We start from the raw sequence: 16,744 nt of genomic DNA on the forward strand, positions 1-16,744 counted from the left end.
ATACAAAGAGCAGTTTGTAGAATATTGCTTCATAAATAGTTCTCAAGCAGAGACGAGTGTAGGTCCAAACCAAACTCCTCTTCCTGTTGCCAATCCAGCTCGGGGAATGACAAGATTTTCTTTGAAAACAATGAAGGCTCTGACATCTGCCTGAAACTGTCGAACTCAAAGCACATATTCAGAAATGAAAAGTCAATGCCAGATGTTTTGCTGACTGCTTCAAATTCCTCATACTTTAATACATCTGATTCTTTTCCTCATCCTTTTGCTTGAAATAGTTTTGGACCGTAGAAGATTTGGTTACCAGCTATCAGGCAGTCTTCAGAAAAAATGTATCCCTTCAGTTATTTATCAGTAATGAAAAGGTAAATGCATCCTCTTTATATACACTGAAGGTAGGGCTGGGCGATATGGACCAAAAGTCAGATCTCGATATTTTCAAGCAGAATGTCAATATAAGATATATATCGATATTGTTGACGCAATAACACGAGAGTTTCCGCGCTCCAACTCGTGCCGCTCACGCTGCTGTGTGCTTTCATTTCCAGCCTGCGACCGATTTTAAGCGCTCTCTACAGATCACCTGTTGCTGTAACTCAGACACCTTGTAACCAAACCATTTCCAAATTACTGATCCATTTGTGTTTCGCTTACATACCAGTTCTGCGCCAAGATTGACATTTTGGTGGGACGCCATATTTCGCGCTGTTGGGTATTTAAAAACGCGACGTGGGCGGGAAGCCAGGGCAGAGTGTGTGTGTGTGTGTGTGTGTGTGTGTGTGTGTGTGTGTGTGTGTGTGTGTGTGTGTGTGTGTGTGTGTGTGTGTGTGTGTGTGTGTGTGTGAGAGCTGGACGCAGAGCAGCAGAGAGAGAAGCAGTGCCAGGCGCTGCTCAAACGGGCTATTATTTGAAAAAAATGTGCTGTACTTTCAACGAAAACAAAACTATATCGATGTTGATAGTGTCTCGTTCTATATCTCGTTTGAAAAAATATCTATATTTTTCAAATATCGATATATCGCCCAGCCCTAACTGAAGGCACAGTATCATGCCCTCTAGCTGTTTGCATACAATGCTAACCAATCATCACCAAAGAGAAGCTTGTTTTGAGAGACTCCAGTTATGGAAGTTCCATCAACAAACAGCGGGGTCAAGGGAATCCTTGTGATGTTTTCTTTGGTCCGCCCTGTAGCCTTAAAAGTAAATAATCTTGCTTTTCAATTTCTGCTTCCTCTAGAATTTAGGAGAGTTATGTATCCTCATATGGTAGGGGTTCCCCATGGGAGTGGAAAGCGACAGGATAAAGATCAATGCTGCGAAGTGTAAAGCTGTGGAAACATAATCAATGGGTTCGTTAATAAAAATCCAAATCAGGATTGGCCATTCTCCCATTAGTTGTGTCTCTGCAAGTCAAAGATACGTAAAAAAAAAAGTATAAGCAGCTGCACCTGCCAAGACATCACAGCCACTGCTGGTGTCAGAGATGATGGAGAACCAACAGAACTGGAAAATCCTCCACCTTACCTGAAGTCACCATGTGACAACATGTTGCATTCTCCATGACTTATGTCAACTACATATGTTTGTGACCAGAGAAACTACAGTGTGATCAGGCATGTTTCAAGTGACTAAACTCACGCTAATGTAGAAAAATGTCTCCTTTCTATTTTTAAAGAAGAATTTTGAAATGTAAATGAAAGTGGCAGGTCATAAAACCAATGATCTTTACAAGAAAGACTCCATAGTCTTAAAATGGCAAACCCATCACCGCTGAAGAGCTGAAAATAATGTAGAAGACATCAAACAAACAAAAAAAGTCAGTAAACCAAAACAGTTTGTTAAAAGTTGACCGTAACAATTGGATTTAAATAAAAACAGATCATTAAGTCGATGATAAAGAGTCCGAAGACATAATAAGCTAAATGTTAACATGATCTTTATGTGTACTCAAACTCATTTTCAGAACCAGTGGATCGATGTGTTGTGATCAGAAGGATTTAAAAAGGAGGACATGTACCAGGATCCTCTGGTGTTTATTATACATTATTGAACACAATCCAGTGACAGTAATCAAGCATAAAATATCACCTACCACCTGTTTTTAAACAGATAAATGGTAGGCGACAGGTATTTAGTGATTTTATATCATCTTGATTTAAAGAAGCTCCGTTCTAGCAAAGTAAAAGCAAAGTGCCAAAGAGCAGGTCACAGAAAACTTGATTGGTCGCTTCCTTATTATTCCTGTAAAAATTCCATGCCAAATAAACGCTCTGGCACAGGCACAGTAGTTCCTGGTAGAGTGACACCACTTACAGCTAGATAATTACTTAAACCATCATCTAATAAAATGAAAAGCTACGGACGGGTGTCATGCAAGCCTGTTTACCTCTTTAATCTGTAAGGACCCTTCTTCGCCTCTATTGGCTCTGTGACGCAAGCAAATCCTTCAAAATGTGCTCAGGAGCCTTTTTAAATGGCTGTAGTGTGAGCAAACAGACACACCTCTATTTGGGAGCCTGACTGTAGCACCGAATAGGCCAAGTCACCTGGTTGGGGAAAGACTGCTGCTATTGTAGGGTAACGTTCACCTAACATGCCTGCAACCTGCTGACATTTAGGACATTTTCCTCCAGAAACATAACAAAAAAGATCCCTGTGTTATCCACCAAATCACTGATGCAACCATGTAGATCATTTAAACCTCACCAAGTCAGGTACATACAACATTATGTATACTGTTAAGGTCCGGATGAAAGCCTTAAGACTTGACTGGCAGAAAGGATTTGAATACACCGTGAATAAACTGTCTTGCAAATGCAAATAAGAGTTTGGAGAAAATAAATAGTTGAGATTTCTCTAAAGCTGTCTGTACATATTTCTTTTTTTCTTTAAACAATTAGAAGTAAGAGAATACAACCAAGTAAAGAGCATTGTGTTTAGATTTTCTAAATGAAGGACTCGGGTCGTACAGTAATTACATAAAAATGTAAATACCTTCAAACCATCTTAAATCAAACCGATACACCAAGTTATAAGATCTAAATAATGAGTTTAGAATTAAGTAAGTCTATCATCTCGACCATAAAGAAAATCAGGTGGAATTAAATATGTTTATTATATCCATACCCATCTGTTAAATGCCTGCGAAACACTGTTTTGATCAGCAGTAAAATAAACAAACATCCTTAATGCCGAGCTACACAGAAGCCCTACAGTGGCAGTGTGGAGGCTGCAGAGAGGCTGTGACACTGGGAAGCGTCACAGCAGCTCCAGTCAGACGGGGATCAAAGAGGCTTGGGAATCCGACATCAGGAACATCGGCCGAGGACAATGGGACTGAAGGACGCAGTCATGTGATATAATGTCATTTGATAGGAAAAGCCACTTGGACTGCGTGGGTTAGCATGGGAGAGTCTGGATGAAACAATACATCCGTGCTCAGTCAGTATGTATGCATGGTGAGACACAGCAGGAGAACCAAAACTCATCAAACATTCACTTAAGTACACTGTGTTCTACGTGCTGCTGCCTGGTGAAACATTTACATGAACCATACATTCACTAATGCAAACAGTGGCCTCCTAATGAGCGGGAGAGGAACACCAGTAACCTAAAGGAATACTGTGATTTGTTAGTTATATGAACAGAACATTATAACTGATACACAAGCGTATAAATATTGAGCCTACTGCCCGGATATTTACAGACTAAATACGATGTCGACGACAAATCTGATTATTTCGGCTTTTGAAATAAGATCATGATCTTGCATTTGGCCGGTGATTAGAAAAAAAGTAGATGTGATGGTGTTGGTAAGCCTTTATATGCAAATTAAAGTGAAAACATGCCATTATTAGAGTTAGTACACAATGTTCTTTTGCCCTGTGTGTCGACTACACACAGTCATCTTTCTGTACGTTGCCCTCACACAGACAGTAAAAGGCACACGTCACATAGTGTACGTTCTGCATACAAAACTCATCTTTCAACAGAGAGATAAAAGAGAGATAAAGACCACCACACATGGTACATGTATGACAGGCAGGCTGGGTCGGTAGCTGCGAGAGGTAAACAGTAAAGAGCAGCGAGAGCGAGAGGGGGAGGGGAGAAGAAGAAAGCAGAGCATTTTTGAGAGGGGAAGAAAACTGCCTCTTTCTAGGAAGGCAGCAGAAACTTAAACAACCCCAACTTAATGCTATAGAATCCAGCACTCAGGAGGATCTTGAAATGTCTTTAAACAACTTGGACAGTTGTAATACTTTTAGGGGCATATTGAAAAACCTGGTAAACAACTTCTACTGCTATTTACTCCTAAAAGATTCCAGACGAAAATAAGTTCCCATCTAAATGCCAAATCGCCTAACTGATTAACTTTCAGACTACTTTCAGTGGCAAACACACACAATAACTCTGCTGTTTGTTTTGACGCAGCTTTTCACCTTTAAGACCTTACAATCTCCACCCTCGGTATACTTTTCACCTACACTGTAAACGGTGGTATTATTTCTAAACACTGAAAGAGCCTCTGGCTGCTGGCCTGTATTCAACTCTCACTGTAGGCCTGCCTGTTCCTGGAAAAACACGATGCGAGCAGCAGGATCCTCCAAAGAGTACATTTCCCTCTCGCAAAAGATTTTTTAAAAAACGAATAGTTTCTGTAAGGGTTATGGCGCTCATTGCAAAGGAATGGCAAAGAAATGGTAACAATTCACATCACCTCTGTGCTATTAACAAACACACAAGACCTTAATGAAAGATTATGAGGCAAAACCCACGTACAAAAACATCCCACTTCAAATAAGCCTACTGAATGATTTTGTGACTAGAGGAAGTAAAAAAACAAGATGGACTAGTCAACCAAAGCTGAAGAAACGATACTGAATACTGTTCCTTGTTCAAGTTAACAAAAAGTCTACTAATAAAGTTGGATTATTCTCATTATTCTCTCTGTTCACCATGGATGCACCCTTGTACCACAGTTGTGATCATTTAAACTAATTGCAGCTCATCTAAACTATGGTGTGAACTTCAGTCTGACTGGAGTTTGATTAGTACACATCCCATAAATTGTATGACTAGAAACATCCTCTGATCATTCTTATTATCTGGTACTTTTTGTTTGTTATTGCCATCTGGATTTGACGTAGTTTGGATGGCCCAGCCTGCCCTTCCACAAAGTGTTTGCCTTAGAGACCCTGGTGAACTCATCCCACCTGAATCCATCCCACGTGTTGGCTCACTCTACTTCACATTTGAGACGTTATAAAAAGCCGCCAGCGTAGTGCAGAGAGTGTCATGCATCTGGGAGAGAGCAAGGCAAACGAGCTCAGATTGATCTGCAGCTCCCATGGCCAGTGGGCAGGAACAATGGTGGGCTCTGGAGTGCCAGTCCAGCTCAGTCTCCTCACGTAAAACCAGAGCTGCCAGGCTGCAGGCTGAACTCTGCTACAACAACAGAACCACGGACTCACTTACTGAGCCTCCGGTTTCTAAGCCAACTTTACGGAAAAGGGAAGGTTTATATCACTAGACTTTAAGTCACAGAGTTACAAGGTGTAGCTAATGCCCCGCTGATCACATCCTGTCTCCCAGTGAGGCGGTTTGAGGTTGTCTAACCTAGAGGGCTTTGTTGCAACTCAACATAGTATAGATTATTTTATTATGATTTTGATGAATCAAGATATTAGGATGATAGTATGGCTATAAAATTTAGAAAAAATATGTCATTTCGATCATTTTTACTGATATCATGACTATGAATCGATTCGCGCTTTTGGTGAGTTTGATCATTTTCGGGTCTAGCAATAAAAAAAAAAGTATGATGTCTGTAGTAAACAATTCTGAGGCCCGGATATTTCTGCCACTCCACATAGCTTCATTCAAAAAAAGTGTTTTAACTCAATAAATAAATAGATAACAAGCCAAGCAAATATTTGATCACTCACTTAAATGATAAATGTTCTGCTTATCAAGTAACTGATGGGGAGTCGTTTCAGCCCAATCTGTTTTTCAAACTCTGAAAGGCAAACAGTGAGTGAACAAACCTAAGGAATAGATAACAGAGCTATGTCTTAAAACAAAAGACATGGGCCTGGTAGGTCTTGCTGAAGAGAATGATTCTGTTCATTTTGACATGTGGGTCAAATGTCATGTTTGCTCTGACAGATAACCTTGTCACTCGTTTGCAAGTTAATCTCTGCTCTAAATTCCAATGTTAAAAAAGGAGTACTTTAGATGCAATGTCAGTTCAGATATGCTACACCTTTGCTCAGAAAGACTGTCAAGAAAAGATAAGGACAGACGCCCATCAGAGAACATCTTAGTAACAAACAGCATGGACTCCTAGCTATTCACCGTATAAATGATCCCACAGTTCATTGATTTTTTTTTTTACATGATGAGGTCATTTATACTGCAAGATAAGGCAGTGAGTTCGTTGTTGACACACTGGGTCCCACTCCCAACATATTACCATGAAAACATGCATGGCATATCTGTAAATCTGTGTGTCCACAATCCACATGCACACGACTGGCATAGCGTGACAGACAGTAGAGTATGTAGAGGATTATGAATAAGTTATTATCAAAGCAGCATCTGCAACTCATTAAAAATGTATATCGACAACGATCTTCAGACTGCATAAACGACAGTATATGACTCGACAATATATATATATACACACTCGACAGGAAGAGATAGAAACAACCACATGTTGTAGACACACATGCTGCACATCACAGTAGCCATACAGTACCAACAGATAACAAAGTTACAACGAGGCAACTGGTAATAAGCTTCAGGGGAGGGCTAGAGTAGGCAATGTTGCTGTTAACCAAGGCAGGCTTTGTTACCTTCAACTTCCAACCCCCCTCCCCACAAACACACACAGAGCCTTCTCTCAGCTTCTGTCAGTACAGGTTCTGGGGGTGTCTACTGGGGGGGAAATACAAGTAGTATAATCAGTGATCAGTGACAACAGTCTCCATAGTTATTTAAACACATGGGCAACACGAGGCCGATCTACTTATGCAACAACTGCCCCGAAAAGGGAACTTTTACAATGTGGTCAGCACAAATAGTGCCTTTAACAAGAGGGTATACCTTTGCTTTTAGAGTACACAGTTCAGATAGAGAGAGACGTGTTGTTCAACCTCTGCTTACTCATAAAACGTCAAGGGTGTGTGTGTGTGTGGGGAAGAGGAATATATCTGAAGTTATATTTGAAAAACATTCGCCTGCTAAATCATAGCTGGACAACTTTTTTTTGTTTTGCCAAAAATATGCTTGCTGCAAAACATGATTGCTCAAGAGCTGGAGCTGTGAGTTGGGAAATCCTGATCTGGTGGCAAAGGGAATGTGAAAGCCCCTATAGACCGCCTCATCCTATAGATGACCTAGGAAAGGAAACAGGTTGGGCAAGATAAACCCTATGGCGTTCTGTTCCTGGGATGCTGGTCAAACAGACGGCACAAACAACAAAACACACAGCGGTACCTGAGAGCAACTTTAACCACCTCTAAGCTGTGCAATTACATTATGGATTAATAAACAGCACAAATCTTAATGAGGCAACAATCACATTTAGCAGCACTGGTTGGACAACTTAATTTGGACTGCACACTCTCAAGACGATTGTAAAGCTTTGCTCATTTTGTTTTACTCAATGAATAATAAACAACATCCCCAGATTGACACTTGGCTGCGAAGTTGTCTCATGAGTGTTAACACATCAGTTAATAACAAGTAGCCTAACTTTAAATGGCTGTGACACTAATACACCGCAGATACAGGGACATAATAAGATTATGACAGGACCTGTAGCTATTTCTCTCGGGCATGCTCCTGATCAAAATCCAACCGTACAGGAACAAAAAAATGATTGTCCTTTTTACTTTTAATTGGAGTCCATGGGAATCATTTAAAAGTTAGTCATGTTGGTTATCAATTTATTGAGACAATAAGTCAGTGTGTCTGGGGTCTTTTTCAGACCCCTAACACATACCTTTGACTCCATTAAATAGAAGGAAATAGTCATTGATTTATATTCTTATTGCCCTATCCTTGAAAAGCACCAGATCTTTTACATCATCACCATGTTTTTGAAACCATACAGCAGCAGCACACCATATTTTCTTGTTAATTTTCTGCCTCCTGGGTAGTATACACAATATTAGAATCAGAAGAAAGACAGCAACTGTTTATGAAAGTCCAAAATGTGATACTATAGACAACAATGCTTACACAACACACTAAGTGGTGAAGTCTAGGCACCAAAGTTAAAGTCTAAATAGGGAGGAAATATGTATGTGGTAAACTATCATTACTGACAATTAAAATGGCTGGAAATTTGCACCCTCACACAAACACTCTCAAGCACTCATGCACACTTTCTCCAGTGGTGTTGATGTCAACAGCCAAAACTAGCATAGCCTAAGCTTATTAAGACCCGACAGTTGCTGACGGTGGCAGCATGACACACACAGGATATGTTCTGCTGTGCATATCTGACAGTACAGCTTATAGATCTCTAGGTGAGTAGATACATCAGTCTCACAGTGATGTACAGAGAACAACACGTCACACAACAGCCTTTTACAACCAGCCTCCCCATACAGAACCCCTTTCTGCCTAAAAAGACTGCTGCCTTGGTAACCTTTGGATTACAGCAAGGACTGCATTCCCTGTTTCTCTGTTGCCACTGGGATGTGTGAGAGCTGGCACAGAGGAGTGAGAAGCCGACAGCAGCATGCCAAAAAGGGTTTGCATCAATAATGAAGTCTGTGCGTGTGGATGCATGGTCAGTGGTTTGTTGGAAAGTGAAAAAGTGCATCAAGGTGTGCACAGGAAAACACCCGATATGCAAGGCTGCAATAAAATAAAGCTGTTTCCAGGGAAAGCTGTCTTATTTGTAAATTTCATTTTGAGTTCAATTATCCTCTGGACACATCCTTTGGCGACAGAGCGTAACTTTGTTCTGACATTACTGTTTTTTTCTCATGCTATTCTTTCTACTTCTTTGCCATTCATAAATATTAAACAGTACACAAAATCTTCTAGAGCTATGCCTGATCTCTTTTGGAAACAATCTAATCTATGGGAAGGTACAAGGGTTACAAACAGAGGCCAAGGATTTACCGTGGTCTGGGATTTGGAGTGTTTACCATTGTCTGACTCGGTGACCTAGCACTTTTTCTATTTATCTTTTGTTAGACTTTTGATAAAACATGAGCATTCAAATATAGCTTTTTAGTCCCCCAAAATCATCTCACTGTCAGTAAAAGTGACAGTGAGTGGCCATCACAAAGAAATGACCAGTAGAGAAGGACTCAACAGTCAGCAGGCCACATTTGCTGCCCCCGAGTCACCGATCTTGTTTAAAGGTGGCATGTTGGCTGACCAGGTAATCCTATTATACAAACCCTGCTTAATGTTACCTGCGCCATTCGTTTGAGATTAAAAGAAGACAAGAGTCAGTTCAGCAACCAGATTTCACATCTTCCTGCAGGTATAGTTGAGAGGAAGTACACAAACTATGTTTTAAAATGCTACTTATTTACATTGTATTATATTTTAAATCTGACCAATGATGATTAAGTAATCATTTTACACTGAGGTTTTTGTCATACTGTTTATTCTAGTTGTGTAGTGATCCTGTAATGTGTGACATTAATTGGTCTGTTATTGTTGAATATCACTCATTATTTTCTTCTCTTCGTTTTTAAACATTCATTAATCAGGCTAACAATGTCAATATACTTGGATTTTTTTTCCACAGGCGCAATTTTGAACCATGTTTGGCATTTTCCAGATAGGTTTCAAGGTTTCAAGGTTTTATTTGTCATATGCACAGCAGATACAGCGTATATGTTGGCAATGAAAATCTTATGTCGCGTGCTCCTCCAACAAAGATTTGGATAGTTAACCTACTAACAAAGATAAGTATCTCATGTGAAAAATGTACTAATTAAGAACAAATGAAAGGTTGAAGGCATGAGATGCATGGGATATAACCTCTTAATTTAAATGTATGAAATAAACCATACACAGCTTGTCCCTTTTAAACATGTTTGGACAACAATAACGTTACCAGCCATCAGATAAGTAACGTTTCTATCAAAGCCCATGTTAAGTTGTTCGAGTTAGCTAGCTATGTTGCTACTCAACAGCTGGATAGTTAACCTACTAACCCACTTAAAACCATTTGAAACGGCACAAATAAACCACTTATGTCAAGCGCCGACAAAACCCATGCGAAGGTTAAAGGCAACTACCCATCACACCCACCCTGTACATAGCTGAGTGTTAGCTGTGTAGCAGAGGAGACTCATGCCCCTGAACATTGATGACTGAATCATATTATGCGGCAAAACACTCATTCAAAGCAACGTGACGGACAGGAATATAATCACAAAACATGGTTCAATTGTTGATACGACTGTCATGTCATGACATAACTAATGTGAATGTAGATGTCGGATTTAGCTTACCAGCACAGGAGAGCTACAATGAGGCACACCAACAAAACGCGCAGCCTCTTCATTATCTTCCCGCGGGGACCAACATCCTCGCTCTTTGGGGTTTTGTCTTATCTCTCTCGTCTACACAACCAACCGAAGACAAGGTTTTTTTTGTTGGCTGGGGGCCTGCGTTAATTAGAAATGAATAAACGACTGTTTTCTGTGGCTAAAACGCTCACTAGAGGTATGCTAATTGTCATTGTGCGGACCAGTTGTCCGCTTCTTTTTCAGCTTGGTACTGCTGTAAATGGGTAGCTGTTCCTTGGTAAATTCAATCCCTGCTCCGAGCCTGACCAATAGAATCAGAGATAAGAATTTTCTGACCAATCATAGGGCACGTAGCAACATCGTGGTTTCAATTACACGCCCCCTGGACTGACGACGAGAAAGTGACGGTGCTGTGGAGCAGGACGCGTCACCTAAATCTTGATAAGCAAATCACTAATTCATGCAATATTTTTCGGTTATTGCTCAATCTTCTGATGACAAACTTTTCAATAAGTGACTAATGCTGATGCCTTTGTTGTTTGTAAGGGCAATGTATATGCAACTAGTCCAAATCACTTGATCAGGTGTGTGAGGAGGAATCTGAACACTGTGTACTTTTTGCCTCAGACCCTTAACAACTTCATATTGTGAGCAATGTATACCTCAAAACATCCTGAAAGGGTTTTTCAACAAACAGCCATTCGTTATTAGAGCTCAATGCTCACTGAAATACAGATTAACTGTATTGTTCAATCTGTATCGTGTATTTCTGCTATAAACATTTATCAGTATATTTTAACCTTGTAGTTTTCAGTTTCAGTGTTCTTGCTTTTGAGTTGACCTTAAATATTATTCCAAATAACCCCTCCTCCGTTTCCCATATGTCTCCCACAACATGATAAGCATTTGAGAAATGCCATAATATATCTAGGTAATGTAGATAAACACGAATATGTTTTGGTTTACTAATGTAAAAATGTCCAGTAACACAGATATACAAGATGTATGTAGATGCTGATGTGTTATTGGTATACTAAATGTGTAGTTAAAATAAAATAAAAATGTAATCACACATTTATATGTATAGCCAATCCTCTAACTTTTTTTTAAATGTGTAACTTTTATTGGTAAACTGCAGCTAAAACATACATTATAAAACAGTAATTTATGTTATTTTACTCCATCGTTTTATCAACTTACCCCACATGCATGGCACAGATAAACTACGTATCCCATGGTGCAACTTGAGAAGAGCCCTTATCATTTGCCTGCAATTTTTTTGTTGTTGTATCTAAATGATATCTATTGATGAAGAATTATTTAAATCGGAAGAACCCAAAATAAAATTGAGAATTAATCCGTTATTGTTTGAAATGTGTAGTTAAAATAAAATTAAAATGTAATCACACATTTATATGTATAACCAATCCTCTGACTTTTTTTAAATGTGTAACTTTTATTGGTAAACTGCAGCTAAAACATACATTATAGAACAGTAATTTATGTTATTTTACTCCATCGTTTTATCAACTTACCCCACATGCATGGCACAGATAAACTACGTATCCCAGGGTGCAACTTGAGAAGAGCCCTTATCATTTGCCTGCAATTTTGTTTTTGTATCTAAATGATATCTATTGATGAAGAATTATTTATATCAGAAGAACCCAAAATAAAATTGAAAATTAATCCGTTATTGTTTGAAGTAAAACTAAATATATGTGTTCTTTGTTTTGATCAGGCAGGGTCCTAAGCTTTGCCCCGTGAAGTTAGCTCCAGAACATTTTATCAGAAGTTAGTTTGTGTTACTAGCTGCTCCTTCACTCACTCATCATTTAAGCTACAGTAACACCGTTTTTTTGTGTGTCTCTTTTGGACTTATCGGCAGGCGGCCTTGGCTATGGAGGTAGGCCGGGTGATTGTGTGTGCCCTGGCCGTGTTTGTCGCTCTGTTCTCGGAGAGGTTTGTGGTGCTGGCTTCCTTCTCTCAGTCTATGGACAGCGACTTCACTTTTACTCTACCCGCCGGTCGCAAAGAGTGTTTTTTCCAGACTATGAAGAAAGATGCTTCACTGGAGATTGAATATCAGGTGAGATAAACTCTCTTCACTACAATTATACTTTCATAAATTGTAGCTGAGCAAACCACCAGTCTATGTCGGTACTGTGCCAAATCAATGATAACCCCTGAGCCTGAGTTAACATTGACATAACATTACACTTGTTAATAATCACTTTTGATATGGTACGTTAACGTTTCCTCCTTTACAGTTTTCATTAATGCAAACCACATATAACTGACCATATCATTTCTACTGAGGAAAGAGAGCCACCAAGTTGTGTTGCTCACACCTCGATGTTCATATGTTGGGAACCTGTTTTGCCTGTTACTGTACTGCACTGCATGATTCTGCCTCTCTTTAGTTAGGTGATGTCAGGAATTTGACATGTATTGTGTGTGGGAAACATGCCTAGCATTTTACACATCTTTTGTAGTGTCCACCCTCCAGGACAAGGTAGAATAAGTGGGAATTTGAGAGAAAAAACTAGAGCTCTCCACATTTAATATACTAATTTTAAGATTAATTAATTAATTGATTGATTGAAGTAAATAATAACCCCAGATATAATCTTTTAGTATTGTTTTTATGTTTCAGTTTTGAAAATGTACTCTGTCCCATTAACTTTCTGTGTGATGTCCTAAATTGTCCACAGGTTTTAGATGGAGCTGGTCTTGATGTAGATTTCTTAATCTCCTCTCCTTCTGGTCAAGTGCTGTTCAGTGATTACCACAAGTCTGATGGTGTACACACGTAAGTTACAGAGAGGCTCTAATTAACATGCAGGACTGACAAAGACACATGTGCAAGGTCTTACTACCTTTGTTTCCCTCCAGTGTTGAGACTGTGGATGGAGACTACATGTTCTGCTTTGACAACACGTTCAGCACTGTCTCCGAGAAGCTCATCTTCTTTGAGTTGATCCTGGACAACATGGAAATAGAAGAAGAACAAGACGACTGGAAAGAGTACGTCCAGGGAACAGACATACTGGACATGAAGCTGGAAGACATTATGGTGAGGGTGCAGAGATAGACCATGTGTTATTTCATTTATTAAATATTTAACTTGTCATGTACATTCCCAGAATAGTTGTACAAAAGGTGTGTCAGAACCCCTGAGCATGAATGGCACAAGTGAGAAGTTGATTCAAAGTGTAGTTTTTTTATTCTTACTGGGTGTTTCAGACTTTGTCCCTCTCTTGTCTGCCAAGAAATTTGTCACTGTGCCACCTGGGCTCTAAAGATGACATAGGAGGTGCAAAGTGACCCAACAGACAGTCAATAAAATGGCATGTTAGTACCACCCATTCCTGCAGTATTTCTGACTGATCTACCTACCAAATAGAGCCAAACCTGTCTATATCTGGTTGAGTAGAGCTGCTTTCTAATGAATTACCAGTAACTTGGTGGCTAACACTTTGTATTTTCTTTAATTTATTCACACTAAGGGAATCCCAGCGCTTTGCAAGAGGACACCTATTAACATCAAGCAGCAACACCTTTAAACTCAAAATCCCCAAAATGCAGATCAAAGCTACTAAAGTACTAAAGGTTGAACACAGTGACAAAATAGCTTTTCGCTGTAGTCTCTAGCACATGACCACATCAGTAAGCTGTAATGTGGAAACACACGTTGGCACAGCACTGCTAAAATCAGACCAACCTGGGTGCATGGAAAAATCCTTACACATGCAAAGTCACAAGGAGAGTTTACCAAGAATAGACATTGTCATGAACCCTCACCTATTGGCTAAGGACAGCCAATTGTCTCGGCTTGCGCCACAAAAGCCTGTAGCGCCTCTTCCCCAGGAACTGCCTTAATTTGTGTCAGAAGTCACATAAGCCTCTCTCAAAAGACAGGAAATCTATCTTCCAGCTGTGAGGAAGTTGTTTTCCCGTAGCGTAAGGGTACATACCTAACTCATTTTAAAAGTCAAACATGCCGCCAGAGATCTGACTCGTATTTCAATCCCTCTGCTTTGTAAGCCTGTAAGTTTTTAATGATTTTAGTGTCATGGAGCGTTGTAGTTGAAAGTCTTCAGATTCTGTCAACCTGACCTGTGTGTGTCCTCTCCTCCAGGACACCATCAACAACGTGAAGGCTCGGCTGGGCAAGAGTGTGCACATCCAGACGGTGCTGCGGGCATTCGAGGCTCGCGACAGAAACATCCAGGAGAGTAACTTTGACAGGGTTAACTTCTGGTCCATTACAAACATGGTTGTTATGATGGTGATATCGGGGATTCAGGTCTACCTTGTCCGCTCACTGTTTGAAGACAAAAGAAAAGTGCGCACATAACACCACCCTGAACAGCAAGACAGAGAGAGAAGCTAACGCCCTCGGAACCTTTTTGGGGATTTTTTTTCAACTGGTTTGCTACTTTTAACACAAGATGTCACCCACACATACACAAACAGACATTTTTGTCTTATTAATAACAGAGGGTTGTATCTCTGGTCCACTGGAGTTTGGTGGCCAGTGGCCCTGGTTTGGAACAGGAACTTTTAACTATCGACCACTCCACTTTGCAAACTCATCCATGCTACAGAAAAGGTCTCGTTGTCTCTCTCTTTTAAACTTGTATATTGTTTTATAGTCTTCCCTAGTGGCTGTCATTCTTGCAAAAAGTGGAAAGCACAGCATAACAAGCACGTTTATGATATAAATATTTTTCTTACAGAGCCTAGTTACAAGACCAGTGGCCAAATGCAAAAAATGTCCTCTCTTCTTCTGACATGTTTTTATACAAGATAGACTAGATGAAGAAATGACATAGTACCTGAAGCAGTGGGAAGTTCAATCAGTTAGTCAGCAAGTCTTCCCCAGACAGATGTTATTTTATAAATATACCTGTTGTGCGTTACAGAGAAGCCTCAGTTGTTTGTGATTTTCCACGAGGAGTGTTTCCCCCATTGCCTTGAACATTTCTGTTATATCTAGAAATTCAGACACACTTTCCCTTTCATGCCAATACTGAAAAGTCAGGCATTTACTCTTTAGCACTCAAGGGGCCAAATCTCTTGTAAGACTTCTGCCATTCTCTCATTTGCCATGACTTGTGGATTTGATGGCAGCTAGCGCCACTCCTCCGCTGTGAAGCCTCAGTGCTGCTGGCAGGTGTTTGCTTTCAGTCACCTACTGTGTGGAGATGTCGAGCCTGCCTGTTTCTATGGTGACTAAAGTCTATTTAAATCTTCCCGACACCTGGAATGTCATTACCACTACTTCATCTGTGCACTGCTCTGTTTATTATGCACGGGCCACTTACTGCCTTGGCTACGTCAGCATTCTTTTAAAAATGTTTCTGTGAATTATTTTGGATATATACATTTTATTAGCCATCATTACAAGCTATCTGATCATTGCACTGCCTCTGATGCCACAGAACAAGTTGTGTTTTTGTCTTCATATTCTTAAGAGCATAATTTGTGGGCCCCAAAGTGTTCTTTTTACGATGACGGGGGCCAATCAGAAACTGGTCCACTGATGTGTGAGTGAAGGAAGCAGCTCTAGATCTTTTTCTGTCATTGGTTACGAGAATTATGAAGTATTAAGACACTGCTGTGACTTGTCATAATGGTTGCTCAGAGAATTAGTTTTATTGTTCATTTCTGAGCTTCACAGGCGAAACTTGGTAACCCACTACCCTCCTGGAAGCTTCATGTTGCCATCTTCTGATTTAACCTAAAGCTGTAAGATGAAGAACACATAGTGAGTTCATGCCTTCATACTTTAAACAGCCTTAAGTTGAAAATAAGTCAGTTTTTAAAATATTTTTTGCCATACATTAGGTTCATGTCGTTTCTCCCTGCAATAACAAATGTGATGCTTTTGAGTGTAAGAAAACAATCATCCTCTGCCTTTGTTTTGTTTGAGAAAACAATCATCCTCTGCCTTTTGTTTGTAGTTTTTAATTTAAAAGTATGTAGTGTTGGATTTTAATGTGCTTCAGAGTTCTACAAAAATAAAGAAAACAAATATTTCTATGTCACAGAGTGGAAGATTGTCAAAGTTACTGGGTCAACTTTAGAACTGAAAAGTATTTTTAACTATCCCGAAGGAGAGGTGGATTAGCAGGGAATCTGATATTTAAAACATATTTATTCAACTGATCCTGTAGTTGTAAATGTGTAACAATAAACAAATAAAACAGTCATACCCTTTTCTGAATCCT

At 39.7% G+C, this 16,744-nt stretch overlaps 2 protein-coding genes across 2 annotated transcripts in view; one reads left to right on the top strand and one right to left on the bottom strand.

Annotated features, from left to right (window-relative positions):
• suco (SUN domain containing ossification factor) overlaps positions 1-10,745 on the bottom strand; it is a 37,564-nt gene extending 26,819 nt beyond the window's left edge. Inside the window, 1 exon segment of the mRNA XM_063891216.1 lies at positions 10,491-10,745. Coding sequence (XP_063747286.1) covers positions 10,491-10,543 — 53 coding nt within the window. The 5' untranslated portion in view covers positions 10,544-10,745.
• A 1,513-nt stretch (positions 10,746-12,258) lies between these two features.
• tmed5 (transmembrane p24 trafficking protein 5) lies at positions 12,259-16,726 on the top strand. Its single transcript, XM_063891490.1, has 4 exons — positions 12,259-12,597; positions 13,223-13,320; positions 13,404-13,584; positions 14,650-16,726. The coding sequence occupies exons 1-4, from the start codon at positions 12,409-12,411 to the stop codon at positions 14,866-14,868; spliced, it is 687 nt and encodes a 228-aa protein (XP_063747560.1). The 5' UTR covers positions 12,259-12,408; the 3' UTR covers positions 14,869-16,726.
• Positions 16,727-16,744: the final 18 nt, after the last annotated feature.

This window comes from Eleginops maclovinus, chromosome 9 (genome assembly GCF_036324505.1).
Source record: "Eleginops maclovinus isolate JMC-PN-2008 ecotype Puerto Natales chromosome 9, JC_Emac_rtc_rv5, whole genome shotgun sequence".
NCBI classification, from domain to species: domain Eukaryota; kingdom Metazoa; phylum Chordata; class Actinopteri; order Perciformes; family Eleginopidae; genus Eleginops; species Eleginops maclovinus.